The sequence below is a fragment of the Sinocyclocheilus anshuiensis genome, unplaced genomic scaffold (assembly GCF_001515605.1).
Source record: "Sinocyclocheilus anshuiensis isolate Anshui unplaced genomic scaffold, SAMN03320099.WGS_v1.1 scaffold773, whole genome shotgun sequence".
Classification (NCBI taxonomy): domain Eukaryota; kingdom Metazoa; phylum Chordata; class Actinopteri; order Cypriniformes; family Cyprinidae; genus Sinocyclocheilus; species Sinocyclocheilus anshuiensis.
The window spans coordinates 696,839-721,716 of record NW_015539930.1 but is presented as its reverse complement, the minus strand read 5'-3'; the positions used below and the strand labels follow the sequence as shown (position 1 = coordinate 721,716).

General features: G+C 37.4%; 3 protein-coding genes across 4 annotated transcripts in view; all 3 read left to right on the top strand.

Moving 5' to 3' along the window:
• The first annotated feature begins 1,825 nt into the window (after positions 1–1,825).
• Positions 1,826–9,481, top strand: LOC107686809 (beta,beta-carotene 15,15'-dioxygenase-like). Of its 2 annotated transcripts, XM_016483933.1 has the most exons (12): positions 1,826–2,068; positions 4,288–4,416; positions 4,525–4,654; positions 4,761–4,908; positions 5,413–5,554; positions 6,803–6,840; positions 6,934–7,023; positions 7,141–7,392; positions 7,589–7,691; positions 8,571–8,665; positions 8,852–8,963; positions 9,147–9,481. In XM_016483933.1, exons 1-12 carry the CDS (start codon positions 2,005–2,007, stop codon positions 9,299–9,301), a joined length of 1,458 nt encoding a protein of 485 aa, XP_016339419.1. In that variant the 5' UTR covers positions 1,826–2,004; the 3' UTR covers positions 9,302–9,481. The 2 variants fall into 2 exon arrangements, with proteins under 2 accessions (XP_016339419.1, XP_016339418.1); XM_016483932.1 differs by having other exon boundaries at positions 1,827–2,068; positions 6,803–7,023.
• On the top strand, positions 9,309–12,076 carry LOC107686851 (bolA-like protein 3). The gene is made up of 4 exons (XM_016484005.1): positions 9,309–9,329; positions 10,027–10,156; positions 10,236–10,324; positions 11,610–12,076. Exons 1-4 carry the CDS (start codon positions 9,309–9,311, stop codon positions 11,673–11,675), a joined length of 306 nt encoding a protein of 101 aa, XP_016339491.1. The 3' UTR covers positions 11,676–12,076.
• An 818-nt stretch (positions 12,077–12,894) lies between these two features.
• Positions 12,895–24,878, top strand: part of LOC107686810 (synaptic vesicle membrane protein VAT-1 homolog-like) — a 40,947-nt gene continuing 28,963 nt past the window's right edge. The window contains exons 1-7 of the mRNA XM_016483934.1: positions 12,895–13,169; positions 13,756–13,885; positions 16,076–16,291; positions 16,555–16,697; positions 18,251–18,354; positions 21,754–21,809; positions 21,944–22,138. Of these exons, the coding sequence (XP_016339420.1) occupies positions 12,961–13,169; positions 13,756–13,885; positions 16,076–16,291; positions 16,555–16,697; positions 18,251–18,354; positions 21,754–21,809; positions 21,944–22,138 (1,053 nt within the window). The 5' untranslated portion in view covers positions 12,895–12,960. The remainder of the gene's footprint in view (positions 13,170–13,755; positions 13,886–16,075; positions 16,292–16,554; positions 16,698–18,250; positions 18,355–21,753; positions 21,810–21,943; positions 22,139–24,878) is intronic.

The window sequence follows — 24,878 nt, the reverse complement described above, 5'->3', positions numbered from 1 at the left end:
GGTGGGGGGGGGGGGGGGGGGTTGACATTTCACTGGGAAATTCATAAAATTTTGGAGTTAAAGGAGACAAGAAGAAAATCAACAGTCTGCAGATGCATTTGGTGTTAAAGATATAGCCAAATAGCACTTTGGTTTAACTTGATGTACTAAAATAACTCAAACAAATCAAACAAAATATAGCTATATTATATATAGCTAACAGTAAAGTGAAAATGACAAATATAAAAATAAAATAAATAATAAATAAAAACGAATTAAAAATATTAATAAAAGCTATAATAGTATCTCAATCACACTAAAATAGTTCTGCCTCTCACTAAATGCAGCTCTTTGATACTGCTCTAAATAAACAAGCAAACAAACATACGTTCTTTCTAAAAAAAAAAAAAAACTGTAAAAAACCCAAAATCTATTGGATATTTCTCTATGTTTTCTCCAAAGAAATAAATGGGAAACTGTGGAAATTAGGATTTGTTTTGGTCATGCTATAACAATATATAATTTGTGACTAATTACTGGCCATATCAGTTCAGTTCCTGGTTTTTTTTTTTTTTTTTGGAACCTAGAACTCTTTTTAGTGGCTGATACAGGGTGAGTATGCTAGAATCATGTTCTCAGCATGTTAAACACTGACTGTGTTAAATGCAATCCCCTCAAATTTGGGTGGATCCCCATTTGCTCACAATGGAGTGGTATTCATTGCCAGAAGTGTATATAGGCCAAATTCTTCAAACATTTAATCATAATGAATACTACAATATAGAAATGTACTGTTTGCTGAATATAGAAAATATATAGCATTCATTAGGATTAAATTAATTTGAACATATGTTGTGCCGGCAGTTATAGGCTAGCAGTCATTTGGATATAGATTTACATCTAAAGTATTGGCATGGATTAACTTTAATTACAAGTTTATGGTTTTAGTTTCCAATATAACTGCAGAAATGTGTTATTCAGCGTCATTATTTTTTTAAGCAGCAAAAATGTTGATAATAGGACGGTTACTGAGTCAGTAGAGTAAATTTAGTCATGTGATCTCAACATGGCAAACATGTGACTGAATTATTTGTCTTCATGGCATTTATCTAAAATAAACCAGGCCCCACAGCACAACACCATGTGCAAAAACAACTACAAAAGTAAAACACCTGACTGACTTTTCTTTTTTGATATTTATCTCAGATCACCTTTTATGCTAATGGTACAGTTAAAGGGGTCATATGATGCTGCTAAAAAGAACATTATTTTGTGTATTTGGTGTAATGAAATGTGTTTATGCAGTTTAAAGATGAAAAAACACATTAGTGAAAGCCGATCCGGCGATCCACAGCGCAACGTTGTAGTATTTCCTCAGCAACCAGCACGGATCAGCTCTAGGCTCTAGGCATGACGAAGCGGATATCGTCCTCTTTTGGAAGACAGCGTCTTCACGACATGGCTGCAGCGTCAACAAAACTACAGTGAGACTAAAAGTTACGCCTTCTTTCTTTGCGTGAACATTTGGGCGACGTTATGCAAATCTTCCCACATAGTGAGGTAGATATGTGGGGGAATGTTAGAATGAGCCGTTCTAGGTAGGTGTGGCTGACTCTGAACTTTTATAAAGAATATCTATTTGGATTTGAGACTTTAGTCTTTGCAACTTTACAGATCTTCTTTATGCACCAAGAGCTTGTAACACTCCAAAGAGAAAGGAAAAATTGAAATCGCATCATATGACCCCTTTAAATGAAGACGACAACCAGATTGACCTGCTTATCTGTAATCTCTATAATATAATTTGCACCTGTTTACATTTTAAGAACAATCATGAGCCCACGGCAGTAATGAGGAGATTATAAGAATAAGAGAAGTTAAAGGCTTTAAACATGAATCTCCCGAGTCCTGTAATGAGAGGCGGAGTCTTTACCTTCCTCAAGCTTTATAGACAGTTTGTGTTCGAACGCTGACGGTCACTATTCAGAACTTCTTTGGAGAAACTTTCGACAACGCTTTGGAACGATGCAGTACGACTATAGTAAGAACAGGGACGAACATCCGGAGCCCATTAAAGCTGACGTAAACGGTAAGAGGAGAAAAATGCGTTGCCATTACGCACCTGTAGTGAATCACTGCCGTTTGTTTGCTGATATACCAAGTACTAAAAGCTTAATGTGTTTGTTCGCGCAACATGAAACAAAGTTGGACTGCATCGTGTTTTATTGTATTTCTCCTGGGAGGCAGCACTGTGATGTTGTAAACATTAGGACATTCACGATAAGTTCACATTCTTTATTCATACCCACCTCTGTCCAGCCATGATGTCAGACAACTAACAAGTAAACTAAATTTACCACAACAGATCCAAATGCAGTTTTCTAAATCATTTTAATGCATTGCATTAATTAATTTTATTAAATTAATTTTACCAACTAGATCACTGTTTTTATGTTTTATATACAATGTGAAGCCTATCGAATTTCATCTTAATTTCGTTCAGTAGAGGAATTATAACAGTTTAACTTTGCACTTGGAAATTATTGTAATATCCCCACCAGCAAGCTTGACCAAAGAAGAGTTTACTAGTTAACTAGAACTTACTAGTTAACACCCAGTAATGAGATGAATTTCTGTCATCTACCGAAAACAACAACAACAACAAGCGTAATCAACGCCATAAAACCCTTTGTTGATAGCCTCCATGTGAAAAAGGAAGATTAGAATTTCAAAGTAATGTTTTATGTATGTATCTTCACTGGATTTCTTCCAGTTCGTACAGAGTTTTGAAAGTTTGGAGAATGCTTGATTTTAACTGTTATGTTTGTAAGGATTGAGTTGTGCTTGAATTTTGAATATCTTACTTGAAATGCTTGATATTTTTTTCCTTAGAATGCCCTTAGTGTGATTTTAAAGAGAGCGAGAGAAAGAGAAAGAGTCGTAGATCCCTTGTGTATTGTGAGTCTCGTTTACCCATCTATAATAGAGAACATAGTGTGTAGATTAGTGGTCTCAATGCATTGATGCAATGTAAGCACATACAAATTATGTGTACAAGTACATGTGAAAAATCAACTCTCCCCAGCCACCCTAAAGGTAACCTAGACACGGTATAATCTTCAGTAATAACTCATTTACTTAGACAAATATTTACTTGGGACAAATATTTGATATTGGTTGATGTGTATATGTTACAATCCACACTAGAACACTCATCATCATATACTAAACCTGTCCTGTCATTCTCATGGTGTCCAGATCACCTAAGCCACAGTTTTTTACATTCATATCATATTCTCTTTGAATGAAATGACTTTTTATTAAATAAAACCAGACAAATATTAAAATTATAGTGATGACTTCAAAAAAAAAAGTGTCTGTAAAACTTGTTTGAATTACACTCATATTAGAAGTGTGTTATGCTGATTTAAATATAGACACCAGACAGAAACTTCTTTCTGCAACAATTTGTTTCTAGTCTCAGTCACACGAAAATAGATTCAGTATTCCTCCAAATGAATAAAACCCACAAGAAACTAGTGAATAGCTGTGATGTGTTTTCAAATAGAGCTGCTGAGGGAGTGACTAAATTTGACCATTTTTTTCTTCTGACTGCCATACTCCATCGCTCTCCATTTTTTTCCCCCCCTTTTTTGGCAAGCAGTGGATTTTTCTGTTTGCTGGAACAAATGGGAAAATACAATTTATATTTGCTATGGTCTACTATAGAATAAGCTTCTGAATAGGCAGTAACGTGTGACCAATAATGAATAGTAATTTTCATTTAATAAATGTATTATTATTATTATTATTATTATTAGAGATATTACTTTATTATAAGCGGCTCCCCTTGAAAAGCTCCAGCTGTCACTGCTTGAAAGTGCTTGAATTTCATGTTTAAAATTCTGTACGAACCCTGTACTTTTCACTTGCATTTATTCAGTTAGCAGAGGCTTTTAGTCATAGTCACTTAAAATAGGAAAAATACAATGAATTTATCATAAAGAGGCTGGCAGTATTAGTTTCATCATGATACAGAATTAAAACAATAAACCAGAATAGTGTACAGCTAGAGCCGAAGTGTAAATGCAAAAAAAAGGACCATATATATATAATATTTTAAGGAGTGTCTTTATTTATGGTTCTGGTTAAGTGCTTGTGGAGGAGATCTTTATCCATTTTTTGTCTTTGTGAACGGTTCTGTGAGCTTAATAGAAGATGGTTTGGACAGAGAAGTGGATGTAAGCAGTCAATTATACCAAAATGCTCCACTTAAAATAGTTTAAACATGTTTTATCATCTCTGTAGGCTTGATTCCTGAATGGCTGCAGGGCATGCTTATACGCAATGGACCTGGCCTCTTCTCTTTGGGAGAGACGAGATACAACCATTGGTTTGATGGAATGGCACTTTTGCACAGTTTCACAATTAAAAAAGGTATTTACTTTATTGTCATTCAGGCTTTTATATACGTTTCTACTGTCCTGAGGGTTTTGTTAGTTCAGTGGTCCACATGAATATATTGATTTATTGTTTAATTTTCAGGAGAGGTGACATATAGAAGCAAGTATCTTCAAGGCGACACCTACAACTCCAACATGCAGGCCAACAGAATAGTGGTGTCAGAGATGGGGACCATGGCGTACCCAGACCCATGCAAAAATATATTCTCCAAGTAAGTAACATTACTGTCTGATGCAATTGATTCAGGAAGAAGAAGAAAAAACATAAGCATATTGTTAACTGTGAATAAATTGTGTTCTTTTTAACTCCCTTTTCAGAGTGATAACTTTCCTCAGCCACACCATACCAGACTTCACTGACAACTGCGCCAATAACATAATCAAATATGGAAATGACTACCATGCTACATCTGAGACCAATTACATTCGTAAAATTGACCCCATGACTTTAGAGACTCAAGAAAAGGTAAAAAAAAAAATGAAAAATTTTTAAATATCTAGTTCAGTCCGGAAACTCTAGACGGCATAGACTGATATGTCGTTTGCGTGCAATCTGCTAGCAACCACATCATTTACTACATGGCACAAACTGATTGGTCTCTGCTGATTTTGCAGCCAATTAGATTGCTTGCTCATCATTTATATAGTCTAGTTCAGTGTTTGCTAAAAGCTAGTTCCTCAAAACCCTTCCACCTCCCCCAGCACCACCTTTGTAGATATGCTATGGGATTTATTTATGCCCATTCATGCAGCAGCAGCATATCTTACGTGCTCACAGCAGTGTGTCTGTGTATCTATTGGCAGTAGCAAGTCCTTTCAGCAGCAGATTGCATAGCAGGTCTAGTCTGCTATGCCCATGTTCATAGCCATTAACATGCTAAAGCTATTCTGAGAGTTGTCATGATTTAAATTTTCTTCATTTTTGATTACATGTTCTCAAAGAATATTGTTGTTGCTTTAATCACTCAAGGTGGACTACCTGAAATACCTTCCTGTAAATATTGTGGCATCACATACACATTATGATAAAGAGGGAAATAGCTACAGTATGGGAACATGCATCGCAGAGAAGGGCAAAACTAAATACACATTGTTCAAGGTTCCAGGAGGAAGTAAGTATAATTTCTGGTCCACCTTACTATTTTTCATCTTAAGGGTTTTGTTCAAATCCATAACCCCAAGTATGAACCCTTAGCTCAGCTTGCACACTTCGCAGAGATTTGAGAGAAGCTTATTTTGGACCAGTAAGCAACCACCCAGAACACTATAGCAACTGCATAACAATGTGCTAAAAACTACTTGGAGCACCTTAGCAACAGCATAGCAATGCTCTGGCAGCCACCCACAATACACTGTGCTGTTGAGTTTTGCAGAGAAAACTTGCAATTAAAAATTATTTTTGCAATCCTGTTTATAGCCACTGGTGGCCACTAAATAACATGCATCACTTTTAAGCATTACATCAAAGACCCTTCAAAGGAAAGTTCACTTTGCAGCCATATTTGCAGGGACGCAATAACTTTACCAATTGGTTCTTTTATTTAGATTGCATTCTGTTTGCCATGTTGTGCTTTGCACTTCCTCCCATTGATGGTAATATGAGTGTCTTGGTATATCTAAAGTCTTTGATTATATGTAGTGATGGGTGCTTTTGAAACCTTTGAGAATCTCTTTTTTTCAAACCAGTGGTTCAGAACTCGTATCTAACTCCAGTCAAAAGTCACAAAAGCCAAAGTCACATGATTTCAGTAAACAAGGATTGATTTAGTCATAAATGTCAATTTCTGTGGTTCACCACTAGGGGTCATCTCAGTGTACCCATGTACCTGTACAGTATCAATATGATTTTTAAATGATCTTCGATAATGCAGACCTTTCTTTCATTTCACATTTGTATGTTTAAAAAAAGATTGTAGTAGTTAATTTCTCTTAATGGTCTGATTACCAAGCCTTCAATAAAACACACAAACAAGCCCTACAAATTAATAAAATAACACATATTATATAAACTCTTCATATTTAATGGTATTTGATGATTTGCAGATTATATTTAATAAATTACACTTTCAAATCAAGAAAACCTTTGCAATTGGTCTGCAGTGAATGGGTGCCGTCAGAATGAGAGTTCATACAGCTGATAAAAACAAAAACCCACAAGTAATCAACACGATTCCAGTCCATCAGTGAATGTTTTGTAAAGCGAACAGCTGCGTGTTTGTAATAAACCCATCAAGATGGATTTTTAATTTCAACCCGTTCTTGCAATCACTTGCAAGAAGTTTAGAAAAGCTCAGTTTCTCCCATTAATTACATGCCATGCTAAGAACTACTAACCCTCAACAATTGTTTTGTTTAATCAGGTGGGTCAGACGGTTCTCCACCTTTGAAAAGCGCTGAGGTCGTGTGCACCGTGCCCTGCCGTTCCCTCCTCACGCCCAGTTATTACCACAGCTTTGGCATGACTGACAACTACTTTGTCTTTATCGAGCAGCCCTTAAAGCTGGATGTCCTCAAAATGGCCACAGCCTATCTGAGGGGAGTCAGCTGGGCCAGCTGCATGAAATTCCACCCTGAAGACAGTGTAAGAATGAACTCTTTCAGATCTCTGAGTGTAGTCTAGACATGTGTCTGTCAGCTGGACAATGTTACGGTTTACTTTGCATATTTAAACTCTTCTTTCATCACTTATGTTCATCAGACCCTGATTCACCTTATTGACCGAAAGACAAAGAAGGAAGTTGGGATCAAATTCTACACTGGTGCGATGGCTGTCTACCATCAAGTCAATGCCTTTGAAGATGATGGCCATGTTGTTTTTGATGTGATCTGCTATGATGACAACAGCTTGTATGAAATGTTTTACCTGGACAAGCTGAAGGAGCAGATGGGAGCAGATACAATGTACTGCAAGCCAAAGTGCAAAAGATTTGTGTTGCCCCTGAGCGACATGGTATGTTATGTTGTTCACAGTGTTTGCAAGGCAGTGCTGCATTCATATTTGTGAAACATTCTGGTTTGGTTTGTTTTAAACATTTGAACCTTTAGCTGCTCTGCAAACACTGGTATTTCCATCAATGGAAAACTACTTTATTTTTGACTATAGACAGTAAACTGATTATTTAGATCCTTTTTCTTTTCTTACCCAGGGTGAGACAGGTGAAGATCTGGTCAAACTTAAATACACGACAGCAAGTGCTGTGAAGGAGAAAGAGGGGAAGGTTCTGTGTCAGGGCGAGGTTCTCTGTGATGGTAAGCTAATGACACTGTGGCACTTAAGTCCACTCTGTATGTGTGTTGTGTATTTTTAACGTAAGTGCAAGTGTGTCCATTTGTAACTTGAATGTGTGAGGCCTCCGGTTTCATTCACTTCCGTTATTTTATCCCTACAAAAACAGTCCGTTATGCTGCTTTATATTGCAAACGGATATTTATCACATTTTTTTCATTGTATCATTATAATCATAAACGCACTAGTTTGTAATGCAAATAGTTTTACCGTTTACTGCACTCATCAGACCAGGCAACCTTTTTCCAGATCTTCTATAGTCCAATTTTGGTGAGCCCGTGCAAATTGTAGCTTAAGTTTCCTGTTCTTCGCTGACAGGAGTGGCACCAGGTGTGGTCTTCTGCTGCTATTGCTCATCTGCTTCAAGGTTCGACGTGTTGCGTGTTGTTTGAGTTACTGTTGCCTTTCTATCAGCTCAAGCTAGTCTGGCCATTCTCTTCTGACCTCTGGCATCAACAAGGCATTTTCGCCAACAGAACTGCTGCTCGCTGGATATTTTCAGACCATTCTCTGTAAAGAGATGGTTGTGCATGAAAATCCCAGTAGATCAGCAGTTTCTGAAATACTCAGACCAGCATGTCTGGCACTAACAACCATGCCATGTTGAAAGTCACTTAAATCACCTTTCTTCACCATTCAGATGCTCAGTTTGAACTTAAGTAGATCTCCTTGATTATGTCTACATACAGTACCTAAATGTATTGACTGGCTGCCATGTGATTGGCTTATTAGATATGTGTGTTAACGGGTGTAGCTAAAAGTGGCTGGCGAGTCACTTTTTGTTTTATTATTATTTTAATTCTTAGGCTCTCTTAACCTCTAAACTGATGTATTTCATGTAGGTGTGGAACTTCCAAGAATTAATTACAATTTCAATGGAAAGAAGTACAGATATTCGTACATGTGTTGTGTGGACATATCCCCAGTGGCCACAAAGGTATCGACCATTTTCATTTTTACAGTCCATTTATGAACCTCGCAAAATTCCAAAATAAACATTTTGTCAGTAAATGTATTCCATAAAACTCAAACCCATGTCCGTGGCAAGGCTGGTGGCATATTCTACCAGTTGAGCTGCAGGAACAATTTGCAATCAGTATTGAGCACTTACTGTTTTTTGCAGATTGTAAAGTTTGATGCTGAGACAAAGCAGAAGATTGAGTGGACTGGAGGAGACTGTTTTGCCTCTGAGCCTGTTTTCATTCCCAGGCCAGATGCAGTTGATGAAGATGATGGTTAGTTACTGTCTTCATAATAATTTGTGTGAGGTTTGTGCTTCTGACCAAATCAATCACATTCAACTGGATTACATTCTCGGGGGAAAAAAATGTCAATTACATTAAATAGCTTTTCATTTTAAGTGATTTTTAATTTATCTTAACACTAAGCTGTTTGCTGTCTCTTTTCTTAATTTTTAGGTGTTGTCCTGACATGTATCATAAACGCCAAACCTGTGCAGGGTGGCTTTCTACTGGTGCTTGATGGCAAGTCTTTCAAAGAGGTCTCCCGGGCATGTATAGATGTAGATTTCCACATGGACATGCATGGCTACTTCATACCAGACAGTAGTTAAAGCTTTGATGTATGCCAGCTATACAGGCGTAATGACAGAGATAGAGAATCTCCTGTAAATTTTGGTATTTTGATAATCTGGTTACAAAGTTGTCAAAGACATTGTGTCACATTGAAGTCACATTTTGTGATTGACTGTATACAGTGGTGTTTGGAAGTTGTTGGTGTATTTCTTGTTTGGGAAAAAATATATGCATGTATAAAATGTACTGTTTGAAAGGTCATTAATTGTAATATCAAACAGAAATGAGAACTGTTGTTCTGTCTTTTTTTTGCGTTTGCATACAGAAATCATAAAGTGAAGTTATTTCTGTCATGGTTATAGCCAGTGTTTGAACTGTGCTGAAGCGCATTCAAAATACTGTATGTTAAAAAATACAAATAGGCTACACCCTTTTAGTACAGTGCAACTGTGCTTTATTGTTGGCTTAAAGTCATGTTATTGCGCTAGAAATATCACCACACAAGCAAAGTAATTATAGACTGGAAGGCCTAGCTTTATTTTGTTCATGAATTATGTATGCAACTAGTTAAAAGTTTGAATGCATCTAGGCTACTTATTATTACCATTTTCCACATTTTATAATAATAACTATGAAACAACACCGGTGTACAGACTTGAATCTGTTGTGAAATCTGGAAAAGAAAACAAAAACTCATCATGCGGGCATAATGTCATATTGTGAAAAAATGATCGTTAACATTCGTGTCTCTCCGTGTCTTTAGCCTCAAGTGTTGTGTAGACATCTAATCGCGCGGTCTTCGTCCAGTCTGACTGATGGAGAGACGCGAATCACGCAAGTGTTGAAGGTGAAGTTTCCTCAAGCTTCATCGCTCAAGGTTGTGGATATATCAGGTCAGTCCTGACTTCAGATCTGAATAGTCAGTCAGGAAATGCATGTATGTTTGCTGTAATGTCTTTGGGTTCATTTCAGGAGGCTGTGGTGCAATGTACGAAATACACATCGAGTCCGATGAATTTAGAGGAAAGAGAACAGTACAGCAGCACCAGTTAGTCAATCAGGTAAAAGTCAAATCGGACATAATTAGGTGCAGTAAACAGTTCTATAATAGTTTTACTTAAATGGTCATGTGGTGTGAAGTTGTTTTTCAAAGTACAGACTTTAAATGCAATTTCTCAATTAATGCTCGTCCTGAAAGCTGTATGCATAATAATTACTGAAAATCCATTGATTTAATATCACTCGAGCAAGCCTTATTGAAGCATGACTGTGAGTGGTTTTTATACAACTGTTCAGTAAAAATCAAGTTAAAGGGAGAGTACATGACATGATTCTGCAGAACACAAAAGAGTTGTCCATACAATGAAAGTCAGTGGGGTCCAGTGTTGTTGTTGGTGATCTTTTGTGATCTGCAGAAAGAAAGTAAGTCATACAGGTTTTATTACATGAGTTTGCCAAAATATGGCCTTGTAGTTCCCGTTTTCTCCCCCACCATCAATGAAAAGAGTTCCAAAAAAAAAAAAGCCAAAGCAACATACTGTACAAACACATACAAATGTATTTGTATTTGTATGTAATTATTTGAGAAGCAGCAGTTTCCTCTCCTCTCCTCTTTCCTTTTCTTTTCATTCCAGCTATCCAAACAGGATGCATTAATAATAGACTTATTTGTCTGATTTTTTTTGTTTTTGTGTTAATATGTGCAGTACTATGGCCTTTTACACAAAGCCGGTAAAAGTGGCTACCCAGGTAAGTTTGAGATTAGTTTGAGCAAAGTTTGTTTTTAAGGCTCTTAAAGACATATTAGTTTTTAGCTGGGTTCATCACTAAGGTAACTTGCACAACATGACTATCCTATCCAGAAATATAGGTTTAATTCTGGGTAAGAGATCGCAAACCAAAATTGGACCAATCAGCTATGAGCAAAGTGACATCTGATACAATAAAGCTACTCCCCCTGTATCTCTTGCTAAAAAATTAAAGCACTTCACAGTGAAAGAATTTTAGAGACAAAATAGCCTTTTCAAACTTTCATGGCAGCGACAGTGTTTTTTTCTTGGACATTTACCATAACAAGCTCTTGACCTTCAACAGAGAAGTGAATTGCATAAACTCAGTGAGAACCCACTGAACCAGATCTAACCTGGATTTGTTTGAATTTTGTCAACTCTAAACCTACTCTGTGTTTGTTCAACCAGCTTTGTGTAACAGGCCACTGGTCTCATCTTATCAATTGTCTGTCTGACTAATTCATTACTGTAGTTATAACATTAGAGATCACAAAATAAAATAGTCATTAAAATAGTATTCAGTGTAAATCATAATCTTTGGTTTGTTGTTCAACAGGCTCTTAAAGATGAGATTAAAGACATGCATGGTCTATGCATTTTCACTGATGTTCCTAGAAAATAGGAACTGCTCAGCGTCATTCTCACATCATGTCAGTCTGCCGTCTCACTACAATATTATATCACAATCCCACAACCCAGTCTCTCAGTCCGTCTCTCTTTTTAAAGTGAATTATAACAGTGGCAGATAAATACTTTACAGATGTTATGAATAAAAGATGTACAGTTAGATATGGTTCACAAATGCTGTAATACGCACAAAATAAAAGACTGTCATGTTGTTTTTGCTGTAAATGAGAGTGTGAAAGTAAAATGTAAATGAGAGTGCAAGGCATGTGGATGGTTTGAATCTTCAGTCATCGTTCAGTAGTTTATTGATCCCATTGTTTGTGCACAATTACACTTGAAGTAGCTTTGTCAGTTACCTGATTTAGTTCTGTTCTGCTGTTGATCCATTAAATTATATCCCATCCTTTTCCCTTGTGTGGCAGAAGACTGATTGTATTCTAGGACAAGCAAACCAATAATGATTATTTACATTTTTTTGTTTTGTTTGTTATGTAATTTCTTAGATGCTTGTATTTTTTTAATGAACTGCATGGACCATTTTCACCACTAGATGTCATTTTTTGTGGTTTGTAACAAAAAAAGCATTTCATTTTTGGTATTTTGATTTGTTTTGCCAATTTAATACAGGTACAGTGATCTCATTATATAGAGAACTATGTTCTGAATCCTCCTTATCAAGTATTTATTTATTTATTTTGTAGGCTATTACTAGTTTTACGGTACTGTAGCTTATTTGGGTACCGTATGTGACATGATGTTCTGCTTTCCAGTGTGAAGCATTCAATTAGATTAATTTTAGCGAATCGGTTCGTTCGGACAGTTCGTTTCAGTGGTTAAAAATCTTTAAATCGATATGGCAGAAGTCCATATTTCGGCGTAGTTCTTAGTATCGACGTAAATATTTAGTTAAATATTCCTGTTTATTATTGTACTTGCGGATTAAATGTATACACACAGTATCTTTAGTTTCAGTGAACCGGCCGTTTCAATAACTGATCTATCGACTCACTTGAGAAACTTAAAAGTGTTTGTGTTTGTTATTGTTTTTGGAGGGGCAAAAATATTTACTTCAACTGTTTAGCGCTTTATTTTCGAAAAAGTCTCATACATTGTCCGATAATCTCTTTAACAGTCCAGTGATTTGCATATGTGCGAATCGGTTCCAATGAACGGTTCGAAAGAACGATTCGAACATCACTAGTGGATGTTGCGGCAGGAGCAGACCGCAGTCTCTGGGAGGGCTTCGGCAGACCGTTAGGCTGTTCACATCACCTTCAGACATGGCAAAGGAAGGGACTGAGATTGCTGAAGAGACCGAGGAAATGATAGACCAGAAGGAGCCGGATAATCCCGTTTCTGCGGTTGTAGATTCAAAAGAAATGCGGGCTGTGCTGCTCACGGGCTTTGGTGGTCTAAACAAACTCAAAGTTACCAAGAAACCAATGCCAGAGCCTCAAGAAGGAGAAGTCAAAATTCGCGTGAAAGCATGGTAAATATCTCAGCTTGAACAGTCTTTTTTTCAACATGCGTAATAACTGATGTGGCACATCTGAGGGTTCGCACGACTGGCAGCAGCAGCAGCAACATGTTGCCTTCATCTAATAGCCATAAAAGTAATGTTATTTAGGATTTAAATATTTCATGATATGAATGTTGGTGGTTTTGGAGGTTCGATGCTGATGTAAGTAAATCGTCAGAAAAAAAATAGCACTTGTTGGTTCTTCTGCGGAGATCAGCATACACTGCAGGGATTTCAAACCATATGCTGTACAAGGTTACACGTTTTAATGTGTACTTTGGGTTATTAAATTATATGAACAAAACATTAACAGTTTTGTGTCACATTTAGAAATATATTCCGAGCAGATCCTCATCTATTTGATGCTTGCTGTGCTTGACTGCTCTTTGGACATTTAAACTTAATATCGTGGAACTATAAAATATATATAAATTGTTGTTGTGTATGGTGAACCTGATAAATGTAGGAGTTCAGAATACTTTGTTATTACATTAATGATTAAAATGAACTAGAATTAATTATCACATTATCTTGACATCAACATTTAATTTTACAGTGGACTGAACTTTCTTGATTTAATGGTGCGTCAAGGAAATATTGACAATCCTCCAAAAACGCCTCTTGTGCCTGGATTTGAGTGTTCTGGGATTGTAGAGAGTGTTGGAGAAAACACCAAAGGTTTTGAGGTATGTGCAGAAATGTTTTAAATGCTGATATGTTGGTTGTGTACTTATTCAGGAATATATTGTTTAGCACTTTTCTAACCTTTCATAAAAATGTATATTGTTTGAATTGAAAAAAAAAAAAAAAAAAATAAAGTCCAGGCCTGGTCCTCTCTCGTCTTTCACTGTCGTCACTCCTCCTTTTTATCCTTCTGGAGCTCCTCCGTGAGACTCGAGACCGGTGAGTGGCGCAGGTGTCGTGCATTAGCATTTCCTCCACCGGCCTCGCTCCGTTCCCACGGCTCTCTGCCTCGCCCCTCTCGTCACATACCCACATCGCCCCTTGCAGGCCGGGGGGTACTCACGAGACTGCGCTCTACTCCCCTCTCCCGGGGTAAGGACAGACAGACGAGGTGAGAGAAAAGGAGACGGAAGGATGAGGAGAGACAGAGATGAGAGAGGAAAAAGAAAAAATATCGTTCCGGTTCCCAGACACACTGCCGCTCGGCCCTCCACCAGCTGGGTAAACTCTTCCACGATGCCTGGCGGCGGCACTGAATAGCCCTCGGTGGACGGCCCAACACTCCTCCGCCGCCTGGTGGACGGCGACGGCTCCTCTGGGTTCGGGCAGCCGGCAGGAGTCCCCCGTTCCCTGCTCCTCCCCATCATGGCGGATGGCAGCAGGCTCCGGCCTCAGGCAAACGGCGGTGACTCCTCTGCTCCCTTACGGACGGCAGCCGTCTCTCCACATCCCAGGCGGCCAGCAGCGAGTTCGTCCGCTCCCCCGGCAACTCACTGCAGCCCACCACCTCGAGCGTCCACGGCGGCAGACTGTTCCGCCATGCTCGATGGCACCGTGGATTCACCACAGCGGCGAGGGATCTCTGGCAGCGTGTCCCTCCTTCCTCCCGGGTTTCGGCACCAATGTAACAGTTCGTAGTTCCGGAAGGAGGAGGCGGGAACCGGCGAACATTTTAACACTAATAAAATAAACCAACACAAAATTAAAGGAAAGCGGCAGCCCCCCGGGGACGGCTGCCGCACACAAAACACAAAATAAAGTCCAGGCCTGGTCCTCTCTCGTCCAACACTGTCGTCACTCCTCCTTTTATCCTTCCGGAGCTCCTCCGTGGGACTTGAGACCGGTGAGTGGTGCAAGTGTCACGCATTAGTATTTCCTCCACCGGCCTCGCTCCGTTCCCACGGCTCTCGGCCCCGCCCCTCTCGTCACACCTGGTTTTATGTCTGGTGTCCTGGTGTCTAAAATTATTGATAATAATAATAGAGTTTGAAGGAATAGTTCACCCATAAATGAAAGTTTGCTGAAGATTTACACACCCTCAGGCCATCTAAGATTTTGATGAGTTTCTTCACTGGAACAGATTTGGGCCACTTGCTCACCAGTAGATTTATTGCAGTGAATGGGTGCCGTCAGAATGAGAGTCCAAACAGCTGATAAAAACATCATAAAAATCTACAAGTATTCACACCACTACAGTCCATCAATTAACATCTTGTGAAGCAGAAAGCTCTGTGTTTGTTAGAAACAAATCCAGAGTTTTAACTATAAACCAGTGCTTCTGGCCAAAATGATTGAAGTAAACTCTTCCGCGATGCCTGGCGGCGGCACTGGATAGCCCTCGGTGGACGGCCCAACAACTCCTCCGCCGCCTGGTGGACGGCGACGGCTCCTCCGAAATAACGCTTCCTCCAGTGAAAAAGTCCATCCCCTGTTGTCCTCCCACATCAAAATCCACCAACATATTTGTTTAGAACGGTTATGAACTATTTCTGCTTATAAACGGTGCTTGATCTGTGCATATTTCTATCCTGACTCATCAGACGAGACAACCTTTTCATTGGAGAAAGCATATAATGGATAGAGGATTTGTATTTTAGCTGGAAGCAATGGTTTGGAGATAAAAAATGTTTTAATGATGGATGTGTTTGGTACAAACACACAGCTTTTCATTTCAGAAGATGATAATTGATGGGCTGGAGTCGTGTGGATTACTTGTGATGTTTTTATCAGCTGTTTGGACTCTCATTCTGATGGCACCCATTCACTGCAGAGGACCCATTGGTGAGTAAGTGATGTAATGCTACATTTCTTCAAATCTGTTGAAAAATAAACGCCTGAGGGTGAGTACATTTTCAGCTAATTTTCATTTTGGGGGAACTATTCCTTTAAGGACATGTTTCGCCTCCTTTCAGATAGGTGACAGAGTGATGGCTTTTGTAAACTACAATGCTTGGGCAGAGGTGGTGTGCACACCGTTGGATTTTGTGTATAAGATCCCAGACGACATGACATTCCCAGAGGCGGCTGCCTTCTCTATGAACTTTGTGGCTGCCTACATGATGCTGTTTGAAGTGGCCAATCTCCGGGAGGGGATGTCTGTATTAGTTCACTCAGCAGGAGGTGCAGTGGTAAGTCTGTTGCTTTGAGGGAAAGGTTTAGTAAAGAAACGCTGAAGTCGCAGATATTAAAGTTATGCTTATTTTAGCTTATAGAAAAATGGGAATTTGGACACAAAACATCATCGTACTGATCCAGTATTGATATTCAGCTTTCCAAGTTTAACAAGTGAAAATCAAAACAGCTTTATTATTTGGCTTATGGAGGAATATGATCAAAATTATTTCAAAACTGTGACAAAAACTATTGATTTTCTCCTCTTTTTCCATATTAGGGTCAAGCAGTCGCTCAACTTTGTTCCACTGTCCCGAACGTCACTGTGTTTGGGACTGCCTCACCCTTCAAACACGAAGCCATACAGCATTCAGTCACTCATCTGTTTGACAGAAACATCGACTGCGTTCCAGAAGTTAAGAAGTAAGCACAAATGCTGTTGTTGCCGTTATGTAAAGGTAAACGAGCGTAGAGAAACAGGATTGGTTAGATGATGAGAATATAAAAAATGAGTCATACTGGGAGGATAGTGCAATCTGAGAAGGCAGACGTCACCAGTACTTCCTCCAGACCTGTGTGGCTCCTGTCCCCATGGCAACACCCAGCAGATGGGAAGGTAGTGTGTTGTAGTATGGGGAGGGGCACCTGTACGTCCTTCTGATCAACCACACAAAGCCAGAAAATGTGCAGCAACTGACTCATTCAGAGCCAGCCGCAACAAATTTGAGTGAACTTTATTTTGTAGAAGATTTAAGGGCGGGTGTCTAAAAGTTCCTATGGTGGATCTCATTTGTAATGCATCTTTTGTTCATTTTGTATTGGTTACTTTTACAAAACAAAGTACTGTAGCAAGACCATGGTGCAGTAATGGTAAAAACATCATGGTAATTCTAAAATACAAAACAGCAACAACAACATTTTCTTGGTTTATGTCTAGAATGATAGTACTTGGTACTTTTTTTTGTTATTCTAACAAAATATGTATTTTATTGAAGTGATTTAATGCATGTTTATGTTCAGACTAAGCCAGAAAATGTGCAGCAACTGATTCAGTCAGAGCCAACTGCAACAAATTTGAGGAAACACTTTTTTGTAGATTTATGGACTGTTGTCTAACGTTTCCTATGGTGGATCTCTAAAGCATGTTTTCTCTATTTTTATTGGTTTCCCTTACAAAAAAGTTATTATGGCAAGACCATGGTAATTCTAAAATACACAACATAGTTTGGTTGAAGTCTTGAATGGTAGTACTTGATGCTTTGTGTTAGTTTTATTTTAACAAAATATATGTTTTATTGAAGTGATTTGAGCTTGGTGCATGTTTTTGGTCGAACAAAGCCAGAAAATGTGCAGAAACTGACACATTCAGAGCTAGCCGCAACAAATTTGAGGAAATGTTTTAATATTATTATTAACATTTTTAATATTTAGGTGCTTTTGTCTAACAATTCCTATGGTGGATTTCATTTGTAAACAATATATTACTACCTTGGTTTATATTTAGAAAACTATGGTAGTATTTGGTATTTTTGTGTTATTTTAACAAAGTATGTTTTATTGAAGTGATTTGATCTTGCTGCATGTTTATGTTCAAACTAATTCACGTAAATTGAGTATGAGAGAGGAGATTAGCACTCTTTTCATCTCTGTGGTTCCACATTCCAGTCAGGATCAGGGGCAAAGCAAAATTAAATTGGACTCAAGTTGGTCTCGCTTCCACAAAAGGCAGGACCCCGGGCATCACAAGACCTCCTAATGGTTAAGCTTTGTAGGCGGTCCAAGAACCATGAAGACAGGAACGCATTAGAGCCCAATGTTTATAAAGACATACCTCTCATTCCTTATCAGCTGAGACACTGAACAATATTCAATATTAGCGTATTATTAATATTCCAAATTTTCAGAGGCCCCCATTTAAGCAGCCTACCAGTGCTTGGAGCAGCAATATGGTTAATGATGTCTCTTTTCTTATGCAGGATATCTCCAGATGGAGTAGATATTGTACTGGACTGTTTGTGTGGGGAGAACACAGGAAAAGGCCTAACTTTGCTCAAGCCCATGGGAACGTACATTCTCTATGGTTGGTACAAACAGATGGAAGAGCATTTACATAATACTGAAATTAATTAAACATTTCAAAGATGTGAAAAAAATGCACACAAAATGAAAAATCAGTATGACTTTCTGTCTTCCGTGGACCACAATTTTGAAGAATGTTCTTGCAGTTCTTTAGCTTATGAGAAGCATTCAGTGACCAGAAGCTATAAAGCTTCAGAAACGACAAAAAAGTAGGTAGCAACACTTTAGAATAGAGACCACATATTCACTATTAACTAAGATTTTTCCCTTAATAAACTCCTAATTTGCTGCTTATTAATAGTTAGTAAGGTAGTTGTTAAGTTTAGGTATGGGGTGGATTAAAGGGTTAGTTCACCCAAAAATTAAAATGAGGCTGCGTTTTACTCACCCCCGAGGCATCCTAGGTGTATATGACTTTCTTCTTTCAGACGAATCCAGTCGGAGTTATATTAAAAATTGTCTTTGATCTTTCAAGCTGTTTCATGGCACTCAGCGGGTGTTGCATTGCTTCAGTCCAAAAGAAGTTAAATAAAAAGCGCCCATCCATAAAAAAAAGTGTCTCACACGGCTCCGGGGGGTGAACAAAGGCCTTCTGTAGCGAATCGATGCGTTTTTGTAAGAAAAATATCCATATTTAAAACGTAATAATCACTTTAATGTAGCTTGCGCCAACAGTTGTACACAGAAGCAGTTCCGGGAGCATGACAGTGAAAGTTCTGTCATCATTGGTGAGCGCAAGCTAGATTCAAGTGATTATTACGTTTTGAATATGGATATTTTTCTTACAAAAACGCATCGATTCGCTACAGAAGGCCTTTGTTCACCCCCCGGAGCCGTGTGAGACACTTTGTTTTTTATGGATGGGCGCTTTTTATTTAACTTCTTTTGGACTGAAGCAATGCAACACCCGCTGAGTGGCATTAAACAGCTTGAAAGATCAAAGACAATTTTTAATATAACTCCGACTGGATTCGTCTGAAAGAAGAAAGTCATATACACCTAGGATGCCTCTGGGGTGAGTAAAACGCAGCCTAATTTTAATTTTTGGGTGAACTAACCCTTTAAAGGATCTAGAATATGGTAATGCAGAATAAGGCATAATATGTGCTTTATAACTACGAATAAACAGCCAATATGCTAGTAATATGCATGCTAATAAACAACTAGTTAATAGTGAGAACTGGTCCTTAAAATAAGGTGTTACCTAAAAGTACTATAAAAGATCTTCCCTTGTGAAAAAGAAGTACATCTTAGCATACTTTTAAAAAGAAGACTTATGAGAGAAGTGATATACATTAAAGGAATATACTTAAGTGCAAACTAAATGTAATGTTTTCAGGCACTTAACTGCATGTTGTTTACAATGAAATAACAATTTATTTTAGTTTAAATTTATATTCAATTCAATTAGTTTAAATTTAGAGTTATTTTTTGACCCATTTAAGTAGTACGCAAGTACACCTTTATATGTAGTTTCATAATCACTGCTGCTGTCTTTGAAATATGGTTTGAGTATACTGCTGAATGTACTGACAAACATTTATGGTAAACTGAAATATTCTAATGTCATTTCTATTGAAACTTGTATGTCAGGTATTTAAATACATTTGTAATTACACATTTGTTATGATGAAGTTACAATTTAGTACATTTAAAATATATTAACTTTAAATGTAATATCGAATAACACTACAGTTAAAATTATACTCAATATTATTCACATTTTATTCATGTATTTTCGTATACTAGTCAACACATCAAATTAATTATACTTCTTTAAACATGACAAAAGAATATTAAAACAATAAATTTAAACTAATTTAATGTGACATTATTACAAATTAGACATTAATTTGATACTTAAGTGTGTTAGGAAACAGTGTACACTCTTTAAGTACACATAAGTGACCTTATATTTCATCAATGTTATATTATCTGCAAGTACAGTATTTTAAAAGTATATATATTTTAGATTTTACATACACAACAAGTGCATATTCAATACAATCAAGTGCAGTTATTTTTCACAGTTTAATTTGCCTCGTGCACTATATTTCAGTTCTTCTGAAGCTATGATAGATTGTTTGATAAACAAAATATAACACATTATTTACCCATTTGCATTCTTTATTAAACGGTGATGACCAATAATGACAGAACTTTCATTTTTTGCTAACTATTGCATCATGCAATAGTCATGGATTTTAGAGAAAGAGAAAAAAAAAGTAGTAAGATGTCTTTCCCCCTGTGTTGGAAATATCCAAAAGGTTGATTTGTGACCTTCTGACCCTCATTTAAAACCAGTCACTAGACACACAAGGTGTCACATTCTAGGTGGCTAACAGCAAATTGAGGTTAATCACATAATTCACATAAAAGATATTGCCTGACACTTTAATTACTTCAATTCCCTTAGCTTTCTTGTCCATTAGGAATATTCAATTAGAAGGGACACCACAGAGCAGAGACAATGTAAAATTAAGGTTTAAGAACACATTACTGCCAAATGAATGAATCAGCCATCATAATTCTGGATGGACCTTTTTAATAAGAGAGCCATTTGGCATTGCTGTAATAGTGCCATGTTTTATTGCTTCATATGCCAAGATTGTACTTTGTATCTTACAACATTTCATGTCCATTAAAAATGAAATGTGTTATTTCTGAGCCACTTGCACTTGCAAAAATAATGATTGTTTTCAGACATGTTTTCTGAATATTCCCCATCTGCCATTGCTCAGATAGCTTGATAGACTGGTTGAGTCAATAGTGTTTGTTGTGATGCTCAAACAAGCAATGTTTTGAAGGCTTCACAGAGACACAGTGTTACACTCGTCAGAAAAATCAATCAACCTATGAGTGGTTTACTTATAGTTGACTTGACTCTGCAAATTAACCCTATAAAGCCTACTGTTCATATATTATTCAGTCATCATTGTAGTTCATTATATGTTTTGCCTCCACAATAGCAACTACAGCTTTGATCATAAAACCCAGAATTTAATCATCTTCCAAACACAAATTATTGGGAGACATAGAGTGACAACTCATAGTCATATGCATTTCATGTAAGTAGTCTGTTATACTGTTATAAAGATCTAGTTGATTTACATTTACAAGCTATCAGAATTTCATTTTACTTTTTGCCCATAAAAATATCAGCAACTGCACCAAATTTTTTGCTCAGTTTGGGCCTCTGAATAAAATTGAAGTGTTTTTCTTCCTCAAGTGTGAGCTCCATATTCTCCTATATCATACTATATGAGCTATGATGTATCAAATTTGATAATCAACAAAAAACACATACACAAACTTTTTTATATCACCTTTAAAAAAGCTTCTTATATATATATACACATACATACAGTGTTAAAATGTATCTTTGTGATCATATTTCCAGGTTCATCAAACATGGTGACAGGAGAAACAAAAAGTTTCTTCAGTTTTGCTAAATCTGTGAGTGGAGTTTAATGTCTATTTTCCATAAAATTGAAACATCTTAAGTGTTGGTACATGATGTAACTGTTTCATGTTTTGAAGTTTTGGTGGTCAGTTATCATTGTTAAAAAAAATTGTTCTTTATCTCACAGTGGTGGCAGGTTGAGAAGGTGAATCCTATCAAACTCTATGAGGAGAATAAAGTCATGGCTGGATTCTCGCTCCTGAACCTCCTCTTCAAGCAGGGAGGGTGTAACCAAGTCAAGACAGCAGTGCAAAAACTTCTTTCACTTTACGACCAAAAGAAGATCAAGCCTGTTGTTGATTCCCTATGGGCGCTTGAGGAGGTAAGAGACAGCGCTTTCATAAGCAGTCGAATTTTCTTTTAAAAGCTTGAAAAGTGCAATGTAAACATATGACACTCATGTATTTACCGGTTCTAAAGTTTGGAATGATGAAGATTTTGTAATGTTTTTGAAAGGAGTCTCTTATTCTCACTTTGGCTGCATTTATTTGATCCAATATATAGTAAAACTGTAATAGTGTGAAATATTGTTACAATTTAAAATTATATATTTCTATTTAAATCTATTTTGATTTATTGCAATTTCCATTTCAGGATTCTTGGACGAATATAAAGTTCAATAGAACAGCATTTATTTGAAACAGACATTTTTTGTAACATAATAAATGTCTTTTACTGGCACTTTTAAACAATTTAACTTACCCAAACCTTTGAATGGTGTATCATGGTTTCCACTAAAATATTAAGCAGCCAATACTGTTTTCTATATTGATAATAGTAAGATTTTTTTTCTTGAGCTCCAAATCAGCATATTAGCATGATTTTCTGATCATGTGACACAGAAGACTGGCGTAATGATGCTGCAAATTCTGTTTGCATCACAGGAATAAATGATATTTTAAAATATATTAAAAGAGAATACAGTTCTTTAAATTAGTAATATTTTACAATATTACTGATTTTACTGTATTTTTGATCAAGTAAATGCAGCCTTGGTGAGCATGAGAGATTTCTTTCAAAGACATTATAAAATCACATCTAAAATTATTCCAAACTTTTGATCGGTAGTGTATCTGTACTTGAATATTTTACTTTCAGAACTAAAAATCACATTGTTACTCATCTCACAAGCAAGAAGCAAGCCAATCGTAACAGACCGTATTTATATAGAAGCCTTAAAGGTACAGCAGGTCAGAAATGGCCCATTTAATTCAGAGAGGTTTACCATGTAAAGTTAAGAGAGAGTAAAAAAAAAATTTTGCCTGTTTTTAGATCATGAAAAAAAGCAGTAAAGAAAAATACATGATATGATTTCTATGAAATCTTAAAGTCACCTTTAAGTCAATGTGAATTGCCATTCACAACTCATTTTTCATTTTAATGTGAAGTATTTCAGTTTGAAACAATTTTTCAGGTTTCTGTCATCAGTCAAGCAATAAATGTACCTCCTCTAAATCCCTGAAAATTGAATTCCCTGAAGCCCTGAAAGCTTGGCTTTTAAGGTTTGAAAAGTAAGACGCATGCCAACCTCTGTTCCTGCATGTAATCAGCTGCTGTCTCAGAACATCAGATGACAGGTGGGCAGTCGAGGCCTGGTGCATCTTTTTGCTTTGATTATGGCTGGTTTATGTTGTTCTGTTCTTCCTACACAGCCAGACAGCCCTCCCTCTGTGAAACCCAACAGAGCAGCAGTCTGTGGCCAAACCTGCCTGTGTTTTACAGAGCTCTGTGTGATACGCTTCATTCACATTGCAGAAGTCTCTTCGAATTGATTGATAGCACATGGAGTGATTATTGCATTATTAATATTGAAAATGATGGAAAACTGCGATTTCCTGTGTGGTGTGGCGGCACATTTTGCTTCTTGGATTATGCAGCTGTAATTTACTTCTCCTTAGATACTATACTATAAAAATAAAACATCCGAAAGGCTGCAAAAAGCTTCCACGAAAAGTCAATCCTACAATAACGTTTTGGTCTAAAACACTGTAACAATTCAACACTGCACTAAGAATGGCACTTCAGTCAAACATTTAACAACACACTTAGTGTTTTGGGGTATTTTTGACTGCATTGACCAAAACTGGCAAAGATACAGACAAACAACAGACCGAACACATCACACACACATGACACGGAGCTCAGCTCAGGTTCGTGATAGTCTCTGGTTGAGTCTGGCTTCACTGAATGAAGGGCATTCGCTCTTTCTTGTCATTGTCTCCCTCTTGCTCCTCTTCCTCCTCACCTGCTTCCCTGGTCTCTGTGCTGTCATTGGCCATCTGAAAGAGAAATAAAAAATCATTGTGTTTTCACACGGACCGACAGTCTCCTGTTTCTCAGAATCATCTGAGGTGCAGGTAATCTCTTAAACATGCGTCTCCTCTTGCATTTCAGAGAAGATTGCGCACAGATTGCTGTAATCAGATGTCAAAGATCTCAGTTTGAACTCAAACATAGAATACTTCTGAAATTATATACATATATTATAAACATAAGATTTATAGTATATACCAGTGTTTCCCAACCGGGGTGCCACGGCACCCTGGGGCGCCATCTGTCGAGAGCAGGGGTGCCGTGTAAAAAATCTTTTTTTAATATTTTTAAATTGCTAAAATGTTCATAAAAGCAGCTATTATATAATATCCATTTCTAATGTCACCAATAATTAGAGATGCACTGAAATTCCGGCTGCCGAAAATTAGTTCACCGCTCAGGATTCACTTTCACGTGGTGTGACGCTCTGCGCATTATCCCACTCTATGCGTGTGAGCTCCGCTCAGTCGCTCACGGCCCATGTGAGTGCTCCACTCATATACCGTTCATGTTCATTGGAACAGCAAAGTCCACTCAAAAATCAAGCTGACAGGAAACATCTATGTAGTACAGTATTGTTTCTGTTTGCAATAGCCCTACTGTGCTGTAACAAGGTGTGGTAAATGGGCAACTCTGGTAATGCTGCCCTCTCATTCATTGATCTGCTAACCGTTATGCTCAAGGGCCTCTGATAATAATAGCTTTCTAGGATTAAACATTATTTGGATAATTGGTAAAAAAAAAAAAAA

Bases quoted from the DNA above. Each gene is read 5' to 3' on its own strand.
- LOC107686851 (XM_016484005.1), top strand. From the start codon at position 9,309: ATGTATGCCAGCTATACAGGC. The intron at 9,330-10,026 runs GTAATGACAGAG...CCGTGTCTTTAG, and splicing joins TGTATGCCAGCTATACAGGC to CCTCAAGTGTTGTGTAGACA. The intron at 10,157-10,235 runs GTCAGTCCTGAC...GGTTCATTTCAG, and splicing joins CAAGGTTGTGGATATATCAG to GAGGCTGTGGTGCAATGTAC.
- LOC107686809 (XM_016483932.1), top strand. From the start codon at position 2,005: ATGCAGTACGACTATAGTAAGAACAGGGACGAACATCCGGAGCCCATT. The intron at 2,069-4,287 runs GTAAGAGGAGAA...TCATCTCTGTAG, and splicing joins CATTAAAGCTGACGTAAACG to GCTTGATTCCTGAATGGCTG. The intron at 7,393-7,588 runs GTATGTTATGTT...TTTCTTACCCAG, and splicing joins TGTTGCCCCTGAGCGACATG to GGTGAGACAGGTGAAGATCT.